This window comes from Phascolarctos cinereus, unplaced genomic scaffold (assembly GCF_003287225.1).
Source record: "Phascolarctos cinereus isolate Bilbo 61053 unplaced genomic scaffold, phaCin_HiC Scaffold_8;HRSCAF=390, whole genome shotgun sequence".
Classification (NCBI taxonomy): Eukaryota; Metazoa; Chordata; class Mammalia; order Diprotodontia; family Phascolarctidae; genus Phascolarctos; species Phascolarctos cinereus.
In genome coordinates this window covers 65,754,001-65,770,681 of record NW_027556291.1, presented here as the reverse complement: position 1 = coordinate 65,770,681, position 16,681 = coordinate 65,754,001, and the positions used below count along the sequence as shown (strand labels likewise).

General features: G+C 45.9%; 1 protein-coding gene across 2 annotated transcripts in view; it reads right to left on the bottom strand.

The window, feature by feature from the left end:
* LOC110194733 (heat shock factor protein 3-like) overlaps positions 1–12,050 on the bottom strand; it is a 56,650-nt gene extending 44,600 nt beyond the window's left edge. The window contains exon 1 of one of the 2 annotated variants that reach the window (XM_020967248.2): positions 11,862–12,050. In XM_020967248.2, the coding sequence (XP_020822907.1) occupies positions 11,862–11,957 (96 nt within the window). In that variant the 5' untranslated portion in view covers positions 11,958–12,050. The remainder of the gene's footprint in view (positions 1–11,861) is intronic. The other variant, XM_078148033.1, reaches the window with a different exon arrangement.
* Positions 12,051–16,681: the final 4,631 nt, after the last annotated feature.

The following is a 16,681-nucleotide window of genomic DNA, read 5'->3' as shown; positions in this document are numbered from 1 at the left end:
AAGAAATGGAAACAACAGAAAACAAATGCTGTGAAGTCATGGCCTTGGGTGGCCGCAAAGAAGAGATAAGAAGGCATCACTCCCCCTTTTTTATAGAAATAGGGGAGTAGGCATAGGGAATATTACATAGGATAGAATTTTTTTTCCAATGAGTCATTTACTTTTGTTGAACTGGTTTCCAGACAAGACGGTTGTCTGAACAGACACCCCCACCCTCAGCTCCCACTTACCTACTCCAATAAAAAACTCAAATTTATACCAAACCAAATAACCATCAGGAAATCCAATGAGAAACTACAAGCTATTTCTACTCCAAAACTGCACAAAAAGTTAGCCATTTAGCCCAAGGGCAACAGGAAAGAGGACCACCACCAACAAAGCTGGCACATAAGAGGGCAACCTAGCAGTGTGACCCCAAACTACCTGGAGACAGGCCGGAGACACCAGGAACTCCCAAGGCACTGTAAGAGACTAATTCCAGGAGGCAGAGGTCAGCACAGGAACCCAGGGGATGGAGGGGCAGAGCAAGCAAGGCCAAACCCCATATCCTAAAACTCAAAAGATGAAGGAGCACAATGCCCCAATTCAAGAACTAAAGTTAGAGAGATGAGGAAAGAAAGACAGCTACTGACCAGTATCCAGAATTATTCTAGATCTGGAAATGCCACAAAATTCATCCTAGATAGAGACAAAGTTTCTGATAACTCCAAGCAGAAACTCGAAGGAAAAAAAGGATTTTCTAAAAGGACATGAAAAGCTAGAAGAAATGAAAGGATTTCGAAAATGAAATAAAATCTTTGGAGCAAAGAATTGGAAGAATACACTGCTTAGAACAGAAAGTGGTAAATCTTGCCTAAGAAATGCACTCCCTGGGGCAGTTAGGTGACATAGTAGATAGAGCACCGAGACTGGAAATCTGAGCTCAGACACTTACTAGCTGTGTGACCCTGGCAAGCCACTTAACCCTGAGTGCCTCAAAAAAAAAAAAAAAGACAGATTAAACTAAAAAAAAAAAGAAAAAAGAAATGCACTCCCTGAAAATTAGAAGAGACAAAACAGAAACCAATGACTCTATGAAAAAACAGTAAGCATTGGAACAAAATCCAAGGTTGAAGGCATAGAAGGAAAATGTACACTATTTAATATCAAACACGACTTGGAAAATATGTCAAGGAAAAGAAAATAATTTATGAATCATTAGACTTCCTGAAAACCACGGTTTTTAAAAAAGCCTGGAAAGTTCAAGAAATTGTAAATGAAAACTACCCAGATGTAATAGAAACAGAGGGCAAAGTGAAGATGGAAATAGTCCGCCAATCACCTCCTGAAATAAACCTCAAAAGGAAAAATCCCAGGAATATCATTGCCAAAATCCAGAGCTCCTACATCAAGGAAAAAATACTGCAAGGAGCCCAAATGGCAAATATGAAAGGAGTCACAGGCAGCATCACCTAAGTTCTGGAAGCTTCTATTATAAACAAGAGATCTAAAGGACCAAAAATATAGGTATATCTCCTCTACCCTGCACCCCCCCAAAAAAACCCCAACCATGCGAAGCTGAGTACTACCCTACAGATAAAAAAGCTGAAGTTTAATGTAATAGAGGATTTTAGACCAGAGCTGAGTAGGAACTCTGAAATACAAACCTAAGAGTCCAGTGAACATCTAGTAAAGCTCTATTGTTTTACAGAAGGGGAAAACTGAGGCCCAGGGAAGTGAAGGGACTTAGCCAAGGTCACATTTAGCTGAATGATGATGTGGTGCTAACATTCTAATCAGAGCAGAAGAAACAAGGGTCCCTTCAGAACCTTCATGCCTTCAAAGGGTATCTAAGGAGATAAATAAGAAAGCCAGAGGACCTCTAGGTGGATTGGTTCTGTTCTGAGGGTTTCAACAGGGGAAACAAGGGAGGGCCAAAGAAGGAATACACTGGTGTAAAGAAGAGGAAGAATGGGGACAGAACTATTTCTCATCATCAGAGTGCATGAGAAGGGTACGCAAATATGGAGGAAGGAGTGGAGACAGAAAGAACCAGATAACCCTCAAGAAGGGCTGAATGCACACACTGACCGAGAAATACATCACACTCAACAAGCAAACAAATAAGGATGGGAGAGTTAAGAGGGAGGGGCGCTCACATCGGGGTGAGCAAAACCAACTCCCTCATCCTTAAGGGAGGATGACAAGCAAAGAACAGAATGGGGATCTAAGGGGCAAACTCTGAAGTGGGAAATGGCTAAACAAATTGGGTAACTTGAATGTAATGACATGTTACTGCACTGTAAGAAATGACGACAGATGATTTCAAAGAATCCTGGGTAGTAGGAACCCTGAGAACAACTTCTACAAGGACAACCCTGTAAAGAAAAACAACTTTGAAAGCTGATTAATGCCGTGACGATCCCCCTTCTCCGATGATGATGAAGCGTGTCCTTTACCTCATGACAGAAAGGCCATGGACTCGGGGTGTAGGGTGTCGCAAGGGGCGCACATTTTTGGACATGGCCTCTAATGGATTTGTGTTGCTTAACTAGGCTTAGTTGTTACAAGGGACTGCTTGTTTTATTCGCTAAGTTTTTATTGGGGGGAGGGAGGTTAGCAATACTGATGCCAAAAGAAAAAGTCATTGAAACATTTAAAAAACATACACAGAAAAGAAGGAAGTTCAGAAGGAAACACAAACAAAACAGTTTGGAAAGTAACGTGTGGAATTTATCATATATATTTTTTAAAGTAAGAGGAGTGAAATAGAGTCTCACTGTTTCATATACAATCCTCCTTTTATGTCCTACTAAGTAAATGGAAATGCTCAAGGTTTATTTGGTGTTTAAATTCAGAATAAGAAATTTTCACTTGAAAATGTAAGTGATGTAAAAAATATCAGTAAAAATTAATTTAAAAAATAAAGACAAAAAATTGAGGGACATTAATTGTTCATGGTCATGCTAAGATAATAAATATGACAACACTAGCTAAATTAATTTACGGAATCAGTCAGTGGTGTCAAACTCAAAGAGAAACGGGGTCAGCAAACTGTCCATGGGGATCCCTATGGACCACATGTAGACTTAGCTTCAAAATGTAATGTTGTCTGTGTTTTACTGTATTTTTGTTTATTTCGTTAAATATTTTTCAAATCTATTTTAATCTGGTTCTACACTCAGGAGTCCCAGTGCTTTACACCTCAGAAAATTAGACAAAATAACAATAAAATTCATCTTCAGGAAAAGCTCAATAATCTCAATGAAGAAATGAAAAAAGTAATGATAGAGATCTAGCGGTACCAGATTTCAAGTTATACTGCAAAGCAGTAATTGAAATAATGTGGTATTGGTCAAATAACAGAAAAACATCTCAATGGAACAGATTAGGCACACAGAACCTAGACTGTACCTAGGGACAATTGAACACAGTAGCACAGTGTTCAATAAACCCAAAATACACCAGCTACAGCCATAAGGGCCCCTTCCTATTCCAAAAAAACTACTGGACAAACTAGAAAGTAGTCTGGAAGAAATTAGGTTTAGACCAAACCCTCCCACCACATAGCACTATAAACTCCAGATGAATACATGATTCAAACAAAAAAGCTCTTAAGTTAAGTTAAGAAGTGGACTTTTGATTTCATTGGTGTGGCTAACTTTAAAGTCTTAGAGAGTTGCCCAGAGCACAGAAAGACTAAATGAATTGGCCCGGAGTCACATGGCCAAGATGGGTTGGTTAGAGGTAGGACCTGAACTCAGGGCTTTCCTTACTTTGAGACTGGCTCTCTGTCCTTGACACGATGCTGCTGTTCTCTAAAAACCTCTCGTATCATAAACAAATTAGAGGGGAAGGGAAGGAGATATATTTTACAATTATGGATATAGGAGGAGAAGATATAACAATGGAATGAGATGAATACAAAAGGTAAAATGGACAATTTTGATTACATAAAATTGAAAAGGTTTTTCACCAACAAATAATTAGAAGGGAAACAGCTAACTGGTTAAAAAAAATCTTTGAAGTAAATTTCTCTAATAAAGGTTTGCCATCCAAGATACATAAGGAATTGATACAAACATGTAAGAGTCATTTCCCAATAGGTCAAAGGATTAAGAACAGGCCATTTTTAGAAGAACCGCAATCACTACCACATAGGAAAAAATGTTCCAAATGACTACTAGTAAGACAAATTCAAATTAAAACACTTCTGAGGGTCCACCTCACACCCAGGAGATTGGGAAGGATGATCAAATGGCTGGAGGGGCTAAGTGAGAACAGGCACACACATGCCCTGCTGGTCTGACCATTCTGAAAAGCCATTTGGCTCTTTTTGCAAAAAGTCCCTCAGCACTGCCTACCTTTTGACCCGGCAATACCACTACTAAGCATAAACCCCAAAGAGGTCAAAGACAGAAAGGAAGGGCTCTCTGCATGCCAGAGTAAGGAAAGAGGTCTTTATTTTGTACCGAGTGGGTGCTCATCCTTTGGGGAATGGCTAAACACATTGTGTTCTCTGAACAGAATGGAGTATTGTGTCATTAAGAAATGATAAAAGGACAAATTCAGAGAACCACAGGAACTGATGTATCGTGAAGTGAGCAGAAGCACCATTTAAATGACAGCTTTTATTAAGTGCTTGCTGTATACAAAGCACTGGGGATACAAATGGAAAAGTCAGATAGTCCCTGCTGTCACAGAGCTCATGTTCTAAAGGGGGGGGGTGGACTATGCGTAGGGAAGGGTTTGACATAGGGGGTAGTGGCAAAGACAATGTTAATGGCTCTTCTTCAGTGTCATTTCCACTGATGCGATCAGATGTGTTTCTGATGTTGACACATTTGGCAAGGCCAGGGACTTTGGCAGCAAAAAAAGACACACGTACACTAGGTGAAAGCTAACTATGAATATTCCTAGTCACCCTGGCCCTTTCTTCTCCTTCTGGGACCACCTATGCTTTTCCAGGTAATGTTTTCATCTCAAAACAAACAGAAATGTCTATTAAGTTGGGGAAAAAAACCCACAACCCTGGTGTTTAAACTTCGATAAGCTTTATTAACACCTACTGATGGGATCCCCTTTAGGACTGTCCTGGGACCTTCTGGTTCAGCAACTAGAGGCTGGATGCAGGGACCCACTGATGAACTTTGAAGCAGGCCATAGGAAAAAAAGCTTATTCTCCCAAGTTATCAACATGTCCCCCACTAGTGCTAACTCAAGTCTCCGATATTTATGGAACAACAACTTGGCTAGACCAATCGGTGTGATGGCCAAGCCCAACCTCGGAAATCAGAAGAAGGAGCCTGCTTCCTGGCTGGAGGCACAAAATGAGCCACGGTCCATTCCCTCTGCTTGATGGAACTTCCTTGCTATGAGAGAGCTTCCATTTGTTGTGAGGACTAAATAAGAGAAGGACACGCGTAAAATGCTTTGCAAACCTTAAAGCACTAGAGACATATTACCTATTATTATTGGAAGGAGTTAGTGGGTGGTGGAAGGATGCCAAATAGGGCCCAAGAAGCTAAAATGATTTTAAATAAGACACAGAAGAGAGCAAGGCATCATTCAATTTTGTTATCACCACATTACATTTAATGTACATTAAAAAAAAAAAATACCAACCTGGACAGAAGGGAGGCTCAACTTCATATATGACACTGGTTTTTGTCCTTTGTATACTGAAATGCTGATGTTTATTAAGTTTATGAAAGACATTTTTTTTTAAGAAAAAGAGAGAACAAGACAAAGTTGTTCCAGAGCTTTACGGACTTACTTCAATCCACAGATCTGTGATTTCAGACTTCTTGAGTGGCTGAAGCTAAAAACAAAATTCTCTACGTGATGGCTACCTTTGGGATACCAAGTCTCTCCAAACTGGGCCCCAGGGGTACGGGCCTTTCACAGGTCCCAGCTCCAAACCCCTCCAGCTCAACAGGCCCGGCTGGACAGGGCCAATGCTTCACTGGCTTAGGCCACCAGGAGGCCCAGGCACTGGTGGAGGACTTAAGTGAAAGACAGAAATTTAATTTGGTGGAATTAATAGAGTGACAAAATTGGACTGATGTGAATGGCCCAGATTTGATTTGCTATTCATTTCATTCTTCAATACTTGGATTCATTCTACAGTTAATTTTATTAACTGACAAGACAGAAAGAACATAGTTTTTCTCCTACAAATAAATACTTTTTTTTTCAGCCTCTGCCTTCATCCCCTCCCCTCGCCAAGAACAAGGAGCAATTCTAACTTATGGAATGTCAGACATTTTTAGATGGTGTTCCACAGTGGCCTAGCATATGTGTGCCCTAACGGTAACTAGGAAAACACCAGCAGGGTTATAACACAGTGTTTGTGGACAGGGGAGCCATTCTGGCATAAACCCCAAAAGGAAATGGTTGCGTGTAGTATGGTAATAGGCGTGAGGCTTGGTCTGTGGGCCTCCTGGAGCTAGGAGGGACGGTGTATAGCACGCCCGACGCCCACACCCATGGGGCACAGGGGAGAGCATTGGATTTCGAGTCCGAGAGCATGGGTTCTAATCTCTGCTCTGCCCTCCGCCACCCCCACTGCCTGTGACCTTGGTATATTACTTCCCAAAGCTGCAGGAAAGAGGGAGGGAGTGTACTGAATGATCTCCAAGGTCCCTTCTAAAGGGAGGTTCTGTGGTCCTTCCTGGCAGTCCACAATGAAGGCCAATGATCATATGCGTTAAAACCAGCACATGACTACTGTACCACTGAACAATAAGGGTGGGGGGCAGCTACCAGTTGTGATTCAACCACGCATTTACTAAGTACCTTCTTCTCTGTGCCTGGCACCATGGTAGGCACTGGTAACGCTAAGACAAAATGTGGAGTCCCCGATCTCAAGGAGCTTGCGTGGTCTCTTGTGGGAGACACGGTCATCAACCAAGTGTGTGTAAAATCATACAGGTATGAGGGGGCAGGGGATGGGTGCAGTTGATTTTTTGGACTCCAAAGGGAAGACTTGACATTGATCCCTGTGAAATTCCATTTGTGGAGGTACCAACAGTTGGGAGAGATCACAAATGGCATCAGGAAGAAGATGGTTCTCAGGCTGGGCTTTCAAGTTCACTAGGATTCTAAGAAGCAGCTGGCTGGGCGAGCCATCTGGTGGTACCAGGGCAGCTGGCTTCAGTATCCTCTTGATCTGAGGCCCGACTCTCACATTACAGTGCTCCCTGCCCTACCTCGGGCTTGGCTCTCTAGAACTATGCGGGGTAGATTCTTGCTTGTTTCTTGGGCTAAGAGTTTCCCAGAGCAATCATACATGTGTTAGTTAACACATGCAAATTTAACCATGCCGGCCCCTTGGGACTTAGAATGACTTAACCCCTGGGGTTTTTTTTTGAAGCACCAGCATGAAACTCTTGATATATTGTCCCCAAATGAGGTGTCTGTTTTTGGTGCCTTTATAGTGAGGGAGCTTAGACCATACATTGTTGGGATTTGGGTTCAAGTTCCACTTTTGCTACCCACTCTCTAGCAAGACCGTAAGCAAATCCCCTCTGCACTCTGGGCCTCAGTTTCCTCATCTGTAAAACGAAGGAGTTAGACTGGCTTGTCTCTAGGTCTAGTCCAGCTCTAATATTCCATGGTCTATGGCAAAGGTCTCCTCCAATTCTCTACCAATCCATGACTTCTAAATATTATGCTGTAGAAAAACTTAGTAAGCTTTGCTATTCGAGGTCATTCTCCTAAGCTTTAAGAAATGGGCCAATCAACTGGTACAAAGGTCTGGGAATCGAAAGTTAGGAAAGGGTTAAATGACAATGTTTTGTGTAGTGGGAGAAACACCAGACTTGGAACCAGCCTGGGCTTGAATGCCATGGAGGTGTATGTATGATCTTGGCCAAGTCCCTGCCTCCCCCCCACACCCCGGCCTCATTTTCTTCCTATGGAGAAGGTTGTACAAAATGGGGCTAGGAGACTTTAAAGGACTAGAGAAATAGCAGCTGCTATTCCTGCCTTAATTGCCAAAGGAGGCAGCCTGTCTGACCTCTAGAAAAGGGTTACCACCAAGGTACAGCTTTCTGTGCCTCGAGAAGCCCAGATCTAGAGCTGGAAAGGGAGGTGGGGGGACCAACCCACTGGCACATTGCTGATCTGAAACCAAGTGAGGATTTGAACCCAGCCTCTAACTCCAGAGGTTCTGCCCTTGCTAAACACAGCCCCCTGACAGTTATTTTACTCACCTCCCACCATAGCCCCAACTCCCCTCCACTTTACACTTAATGGGGACCTAGTAAATGTTAAAATTCATTCTGATGTCAACTGACAAACAGAGAGTCTGAACCAGAGTTAGGCACCAAATAAACAGACTGCTCAGAAGGGACGATTACTGATTACCAAGCCTCTGAGGCTCCAACCAGCCCTAGCTGGCCTGCCTCTTCATTTTTGTGTGTGCCCAAGCTGTGGGCCTGACTGTGGTTAAGCTGAAGAATGGGCCTAATTGCTGCTCATACAAGGGCTGAGCAGTTTCTGAGGTCCAGGCCAACTTGGAGGCTTGGGCGCCCAGAAGGTGAGAAAGCTGCCTCACTAGACAGAGGTGTTTAGGTACCATCAAGAAGAGATGGGAAAGAGACAAGCCCTTCGAGGTCCTTCCTGGCTCAGCAGTTCTACAGTTTGGTAATAAGCAGGGATTCCAAAGAATTCCAAAGATTCCCCTATGGGGGGGGGCTAAGGGATTTCTGCAGAATGAGCCCAAGTCAGACCTCGGTGCAGAAAAGAAGACTCCTTGGAGTGGAGGGGAATATGTGTCTTCAAATATTTGAAAATATTTAAAAGGATCAGACTTGTGCTTGGCCCCGGGGTCAGAACCCTTAGAGACAGCCAGATTAGTAATGTCCCCAAGCAGAACTCGGCTGCTCTCCTCAGGGGCCAACTGAGTTCCAAAGCAGTCAGTGCGCCAGGCTTTGTGCTAGGCTTGGCAACGGGGATGGGAGCTAGCCGATCACTTAACAAACACCATTTAACAAGCACTTATTAAGAGGTTCCCCAAGTTCAAAGTTTGGGGGGAAAAAGGCCACAACTAAATCAGTCCCTGCCTCCAAGGAGCTTACTTTGTTGGGGAGGAGAGTTACCCATGGAGCTTCAGGCTGGGCAGGAGGGCATCTGAAATCCTTCCAATCAATACGACAAACTTAGATTAAATGCTTGCTACGGACAGAAGTGGTTTGGTTCCAATGAGGAGAAAGGATCCCTACCCTCATACAGCTTAGTCTACTGGAAAGATACAACCTATACAGATAGGTAAATAGGTACAAAGCAACCTGAAGAGAAATATTACTAATGGCTGAAGGGCTCAGGAAAGGTTTCCCACAGCATCTTAGGTCTAGAGCTGGAAAGGACCTCAGTGAACATCTAGTAAAGCTCTATTGTTTTATAGAAGGGGAAAACTGAGGCCCAGGGAAGTGAAGGGACTTAGCCAAGGTCACATTTAGCATCCTATATCTAGAACTGAAGGGACCTCAGAGGTCAAGTAAATCTAATCCAACTTCTTCATTTTACAGAGGAGGAAACTGAGGTACAGGGATGTAAAAGTGGAGTTGCCTGAGCTGAGCCTGCAAGGAAGATACCGGTATTCAAAGGACAAGGGGCTGGGAGGGACAACTTATGCAAAAGCCGGGATGGGGGGGCCCACGACGGTACTAGCAAGCCTTCCCACTTTCAGTTTTCGAATTCTATAATTGTAAGCCCGCTGGGATGACAGAGAACAAACAGGCATTTGCAGGAGGAGAAAAGCAAACTCTTGTGGGCAATAAAATGGGAGGGGGGAGGGGAGGAGGCTGCTTCAAATGCAACAAAGTGTTTCAGGCAGGAGCAGCGGGTTCTCCAAGAAAAAGTAGCTCTCTGCAATCAAGGAGTGTCCAGCAAACTTTCCCGCCCTACAAAATCTTGCTGGCGAGAGTGGCCCCTTGGTACTCCCACCCTGCAAACTGCCATCCCAGTTTTCAGGCAGGAATGGAACCCTGCAAACTCTTGCAGACAAGAATAGCCTCTACCCACACTCTGGATGCTTCTCAAAAGCAAACAAAAAAGGAAAAACAAACAAAACAAAAACAAACAAACAAACAAAGCCTCTGGCCAGCAGGAATAGCCCCTTTGCAGAATTTGCGGGGCAAAAGAAATCCCCCACCTCGAAACTCTTGAGCCTCCCTAAGTCTTCCCAGCTACAGTAGCCCCGCTGCAAACTCTACCACCTCGCAAACTTCAAAACTCTTGCGCCCCCCACCCCAACTGTTTCTGCCTGGAGAAGCCTTCCTGCAAACTCTTGCAGGTAAGCACAGCCGCCGCCCCGCTCCCCACCTTCGCGGGAGGAGTAGCCCGTTGCAAACTCTCTCACTCTTAAAACCTAGTAGCCACCCCCAAACTAGCCCCCCCATTCTTTCCAGCAGGAGTAGCGCTCTTGGAAACTCTCCAGCCCTGGAAATTCTTGCAGACAAGAATAGACACCCTCAAATTCGACTCCAGGAGCCATCTCAAAACTTTGGGGGGCATGAACAGCCCCCACAAATGCTTCTGCCCTGCAAATTCCTTGGGGTGGTAGTCCCCAAACTCTCCCGCCCTACACTCCTTGGGGCAAGAGCAGCCCCTCTCCAACTGTCCTATTCTTTAAACTCTTTGGGGGTAGAGTAGTTCCCTCCCCCCAAAAAAAGCATACCCACTCTGCAAAATTCCCCGGAGCAGTAGCTTCCCAATTCTCCTGTCCTGCAAACTTATTGGGAGAAGAATAGCTCCCCCAAAATCTCTCCCTCCTTGTAAAATTCCTTGGGGCATGAGTAAGCCCCCCCCAACTCTCCTGTTCTGTAAACTTTATACAGCAAGAGTAGGCGCCCCCCAACTCCAAGCAATCCCGCTCTGCAAAAACTCTTTAGAGTAGGACCTTCCCAATTCTCTCCTGCAAAGCCACAGGGGCAAGAGTAGCCCTCCAAGTCACCGTTTTGTAAACTCTTTAAGACGAGAGTAATCCGTGCGGCGCCCCTCCTCCGCAAAACTTGTAGTAGCTTCCCAAGTCTCCAGTCCCGCAAACTCCCTGGGAGAGGAGTAACTCTCCCCACCTCAAACTTTCCGGCTTTGAAAAACTCCTTGGGGTAAGAATAGCACACCTCCCTCACGCTCCAGTCCAGCAAACACCTTGAGGCAAGAGTAGCCTCCAAAAAGCTCAAGTTCTGCAAAACTTGGAGTAGTTAGCACCTCCCAACACTCCCACCCTGCAAACTCCTTACTTCAAGAGTAGCCCCCCAAAACTCTCCCGCTTTGAAAAATTCTTTGGGGGAAGAATAGCACCCCCTACTCTCCCGTCCTGAAAGCTCCTCGGGGCAAGAGTAGCCCCCTCCCCCAAAAAAGTTTTCTAGTTCTGCAAAAACTTCTTAGGGCAGGAGTAACCCCAGGGTAAATTATCCTTAACAGCAGTCTCCACTAATTCTCCCGCCCCGCAGATCTCAGGAGCAGGAATAGACCCCCCAAAAAAATCCCCACGCTCTTTGGGGCAGGAGCCCCCCACTACAAAATCTATGGGGCAAGGGCCACCCACTCCTGCAAACTTGAGCGCAACTAGGGTCCCCGGGGACCCCCATGGTGGATTGGTGCAGCACGAGGGCAACGCCCCCGCCCCCCCCACCCCGGAGCCCCGAACGGTGGCCCCCTGTGAGGAATCGGGGGAGTTAGGGAGCCAAGGAGAACGGGGAACAGGAGGGGCGCATGCGTAGCCCGGGGCTCCCGAACGCGGCCCCCTCCCCACGCACCCCGGCCCGCGAGGTGTCCAGAAGGGCTGGGCGCTCCGACACCTCGCGGAGCCCAGTCCCCGGCCTCGCACCCCATCCCGCTCGCTACGCACGCGCAGCCACCCTGGCCCTTACCCGGCTCCAACCGATCACGTCGTCGGTGCTCGAGTCGTCGACCAGAGCCCAGAGTTTGGCCAGAAAACCAGGCACCACCGTTGAAGCCCCCTCCATGACGCTAAAGAGCCTGACGGAGACGAGATGGTAACAGACACACCACAGTCGAAAGCTGAACTCCGACAACTGGCTAAGACGTCCCAGGCTGTCCAGGGCAAGCCAGCCGCCGGCCCCGCCCCATTGCTGGGGGGCGGAGCCCCGAACCCAAAGGGGAGCTCCGATTGGCGGCAGGACCATACACGTCACTGCTGGGGCAGGGGGACACGTGACCTCGAGGCACGCGTTGTGGGGGGAGAGCCAGGAAAGGGCAAGATGCGCTCGAGGGGAGGGGAGAGAGAGGGAGGGGAAGGGGGAGGAGAGGGGGGTGCCTTTGCTCTTGGCTTTGTTGAGCTCCAGGGGGGCCCAACCTGAAGCCTTCACTCTTGGCCTGAAGTAAGTTAACCCCTTGGTGGGTTTAGCAACCCCCAGACTGCGACTTTGAGTGCGAATTGTAACTGTGCAAGCTGGGGTGAGCCTTTCGTTGACTGAGAGCCCCCCAGGGACCTTAGAGACTCATGTGGGCTAATTGCAGAGGAAAGACCTAGGGGCCTTAGAGCTGAAAGGACTTGACCAAGGTCACTCAGATTGTCCTAGAGGCAGATTTTGAACGCAGGGCTTCTGATTCCAAATCTGGTACTGTAAAAGGTCCATAAGGACGTAGAGATCATCTATCCAGTCCACAGATTCCCCATCTTTTCCAGCCCATCTCCCATTTGCCTTGATTTCAGTAAACCTCAGAGCACCCCCTACTCAAATATGAAATGAAATAAAGTTCACACTTTATCGTGCATATTCACAGAAGAAATAAAATAGAGATCAATAAATAGTAGGTCCTTATCCAATGCCTGTCGGTATAATTAACATGGAATAGTAGAGTGATTTGCCAAATATTCCCATACCACTTGAACAAGCTTCTCCTACCCATTATGTACTCCATACATAATGCAGGTTGGGGACCTCTGATTTGGCCCAACCCCACCCCTCTTTTTACAAAGGGGGAGGAATAATCCTAGAGAAAGGATATGTCCCCCAAAACGTTAAATGTCAGACCTAGAGGGTCTTTAGAACTTATAAATGGTCTTCTAACTTTACTATTCATCTCCCAGGCCACTCCATCTCCCCTTTCTATGCCTTAGCACTGGATATCCTCCCCCCCTACCCCAGCCTACAGGCTTGGAATGGCTCTGTTTCCCTGCCTCCTTGGCTTCCTTCAAATCCCAACTAAAATTCCCCCTTCTACGGGAAGCCTTCCCCAGCTTCTCAGAATTCTAGTGCCTTCCTGCTGGTCATTATTTCTTATTCATCTTGTATATAGTTTGCTTTGTATATATTTGTTTGCAGGCTGTTTCCTCCATGAGATTGTGCCTGGTACATAGGCACTCGATCTGTTTACTGATTGATTTGGTTGATGTAGTCCTAGGCTCTACCATAGTGTCTGGATCTAGCCAGCCTTGGCCCTGGAGGGTGGAGGGGAAGGAGCCCTCTGGCTTAGCTGGGAAGTCCAAACAGCCCACAGGAGGTTGGAAGCATTAGACAGTGTCAAATACAAGGTTGTAGGTTACAGACTGTGAGGGTGCTGGAGACCATCCTTTGAAGCCGTACAGCTTAAGGGATAAATGCAAGGCTGTGGTTGGAGCCAAAAGGATCTGTATCCAAATCCTACCTTTGACACCCTATAGGTCCTATAGGACCTGTAGTATAGGATCTGGGAGCCTGTGGGCAAGTCCTTTGACTCTGTCCATGTGGCAGACAAGTGAAGGGGTTTTCCATTCTGGGAGTTCCCTACAGGGATAAAATCACAGGTCCAGACCAAAAAAAACAAAAAACAAAATGGTAAGGTTTAGGGAGGTGATTGTCTCAGTAATATTTTAGGGCCCTCTCTATGCCAAACCACCTTCTCTTTTCCAGCTGTAGTTCTAAGAATAGTAATCAAATCAACACTCTCATCTCTGTAATAATAATAGTAGTAAAAATATGATTTTAGTGTTCAGTCATGTCCAATTTGTTGTGAGCCCTGTGCACCATACTGTCTATGGGCTTTTCTTGGCAAAGATGCTGGAGTGGTTTGCCATTCCCTTGTCCAGTGGGTTAAGGCAAAAAAAGGTTAAGTGGCTGGCCCAGGGTCACACAGCTAGGAAGTGTCTGGGGCTGGATTTGAACTCAGGTCTATCCTGATTCTGGGGCTAGTGCTGTATCTACTGAGCCACCTACTGTCTCCAACAACAATATAATAGCTAGCATGTATATAGTTCTTTAATATTTACAAAATGCTTTATAAACGTTCTCTCGTTTATCCTTACAATGGCCCAGGAAAGTAGGTGCTATTATTAGATGAGGAAATGGAGGCAGACAGAGCTTAATTGACTTGCTCAAGGTCACAGAAGCTGAATTGGAACCCAGGTCTTCCTGACTCCAGACTCAGTGCTATGAAATATTGTCTGACTCCAATCACCTTTCTCCCTGACTTCCCTGCCCAAAACACTCTTTCCAGGCCAGTACTCCTCTATATGTGTTCTCTTCCTATGTTAGAATATATGCCCTTTGAAGTAAGGACTGACTTGCTTGCTTGTATTGGGAGGAGGCATCCTACCTCCCTTATCAAATTTATTACAGCATTTTTGTTCCGTCTCTCCTTTGCTGTGACCCTGTTCCATTTTATATTAGTTGTTTCTATCTAGCACATCCGTTCCTCCTGCTCCTTGTGGAGAACCTCCCCCCATCGCCATCACACATCTTAGCATTTGCCAAGGCCTCTCCTTTGCCCTATCTCTCTGACCACTGGGAACAGGGTTATATTATATATTTATGTTTCTCCCTTAGATCTCTTGGAGAACTCCCACATCACCTCATTTCCCTGTGACTGGAAGCCCTCAAATTCTTTCTGCCTCTTGAAATCCTGCCGTTCCTCCCAGGGACCCCTCCAAGTGAACTTTTCCCTCATCTTCTCCCCCACCCCCAATTATTAGTCCTACCTCCCTTATCAAATTTATTACAGCATTTTTGTTCCGTCTCTCCTTTGTTGTGACCCTGTTCCATTTTGTATTAGTTGTTTCCACAAGTGTCTTTTGCCCCTAATTAGACTACAAGCTCCCAGTGTCATCTCTAATACCACCTTCTTCAGGAGGCCTTTTTCACCCACCCACATCCTGTCCTCAGCCATTAATGCCTTCTCCTCATCACCCTGTATGGACTTTCTATGTACAAGTTACATCCCACATTAGAATGAAAGTTACTTGTGGGCAGGAACAGACTGGCCAACAATAGGTCCAGGCCAAGCCCCACTTGATGATTGTCTGAGCTCTGATTGCTTATGGTGTATTTTAATAGCAATTATTTCTGCTTTTGACCAGAAACCCCTGAGTCTTCCCCTCGCAAATTGACTTTTTTTTGGGATTAGGTAAAAGAAGCCATTCTCTGCCACATTTCTTACCTAGCCTTAATCACTGAATGGGCTTTGTCTCAGTCAAACTAAGATCTGTTAAAGACCTTAGCTTAAAAAGGCCAAGGTCCCCCACTGCATAGTCCTGATCTGTCCACTGGACCCAGCTGGCTCCAGAGGAAAAAGTGAGGCTGGTGACTTTGCCCAGCCCTCCTTCACTTATATCCAATTCACTTGCAAGTCATGACATCACCTTCCTGAAGTCATGGTCCTCTTCAAGAACAAAGAACAAACAGCAGCAGCAGCAGCAGCAGCAGCAGCAGCCCTTTACCTGGAATAATCCCCTCTCCTCTTCACCTTTTGTATTCTTTACTACTGTAGAGGGCACCACCATCCTCCCAGTCCCTCACCTTCACAACCCAGGAGTCATCCTGGATGTTTCACACTCTCTCATCCCCCAGATCCAATCTGTTGCCAAAGCCTGGCGATTTCACCTTTGTACTTTCTCTGCAATACACCCTTTTCTCTCCTCTGATACAGCCACCACCATGGTGCCGGGCCCCCATCACCTCATACTTGGACTATTGCAATGGTTGCTGGGGGGGGGGGTTCTGCCTCTCATGTCTCTCCTCACTCTAGTCCACCCTCCCATTTCAGCCACTAAAGTGATTTTCCTAAAATATAGGTCCAATCATCACACACACACACACACACACACACACACACACACACACACACACACATCCTCAATAAACTCCAGTGGCTCCCTATTACCTCCACGAGCAAATACAAAATTCTCTGTTTGGCACTCAAAGCCCTTCATCACCCTCCTACCTTTCCAGGCTTCTTATACCTTACTTCCCACCCCATACTCTGAACCAGTGACTCTGGCCTTCTGGCTGTTCCATGAACAAGACCCTCCATCTCTCAGCTCTGAGCATTCTCTCTGGTTGGCCCCCAGGCCTGGGTCACTCTCCCTCCTCCACTCCAACTACCGACCTCCCTGGCTTCCTTTAAATCCCAACTAAAATCCTATCTCCTATAGGAAGCCTTCCCCAACTCCTCTAAATTCCAGTGCCTTCTTTCTGTTCATTATTTCCTCTTTATCCTAGCTTGCTTTGTATATATTGTATATATGCATGTTGTGTCCCCTATGAGATTGTAAGCTCTTTGAGGGCAGGGGCTACCTTTTTTTTGCATCTTTTTGTATCTTCAGAGCTTAGCACGTGGCCTGGTACATACTAGGCACTCAATAAAAGTTTATTGATTGGTTGTTCTTATCTGGCCTTCAAATCCTAACTCAGATGGGCTCTCTTCCTGGGATCCTTCTCTGATCCCTACTGGCACTAATGAACTCAGGCAG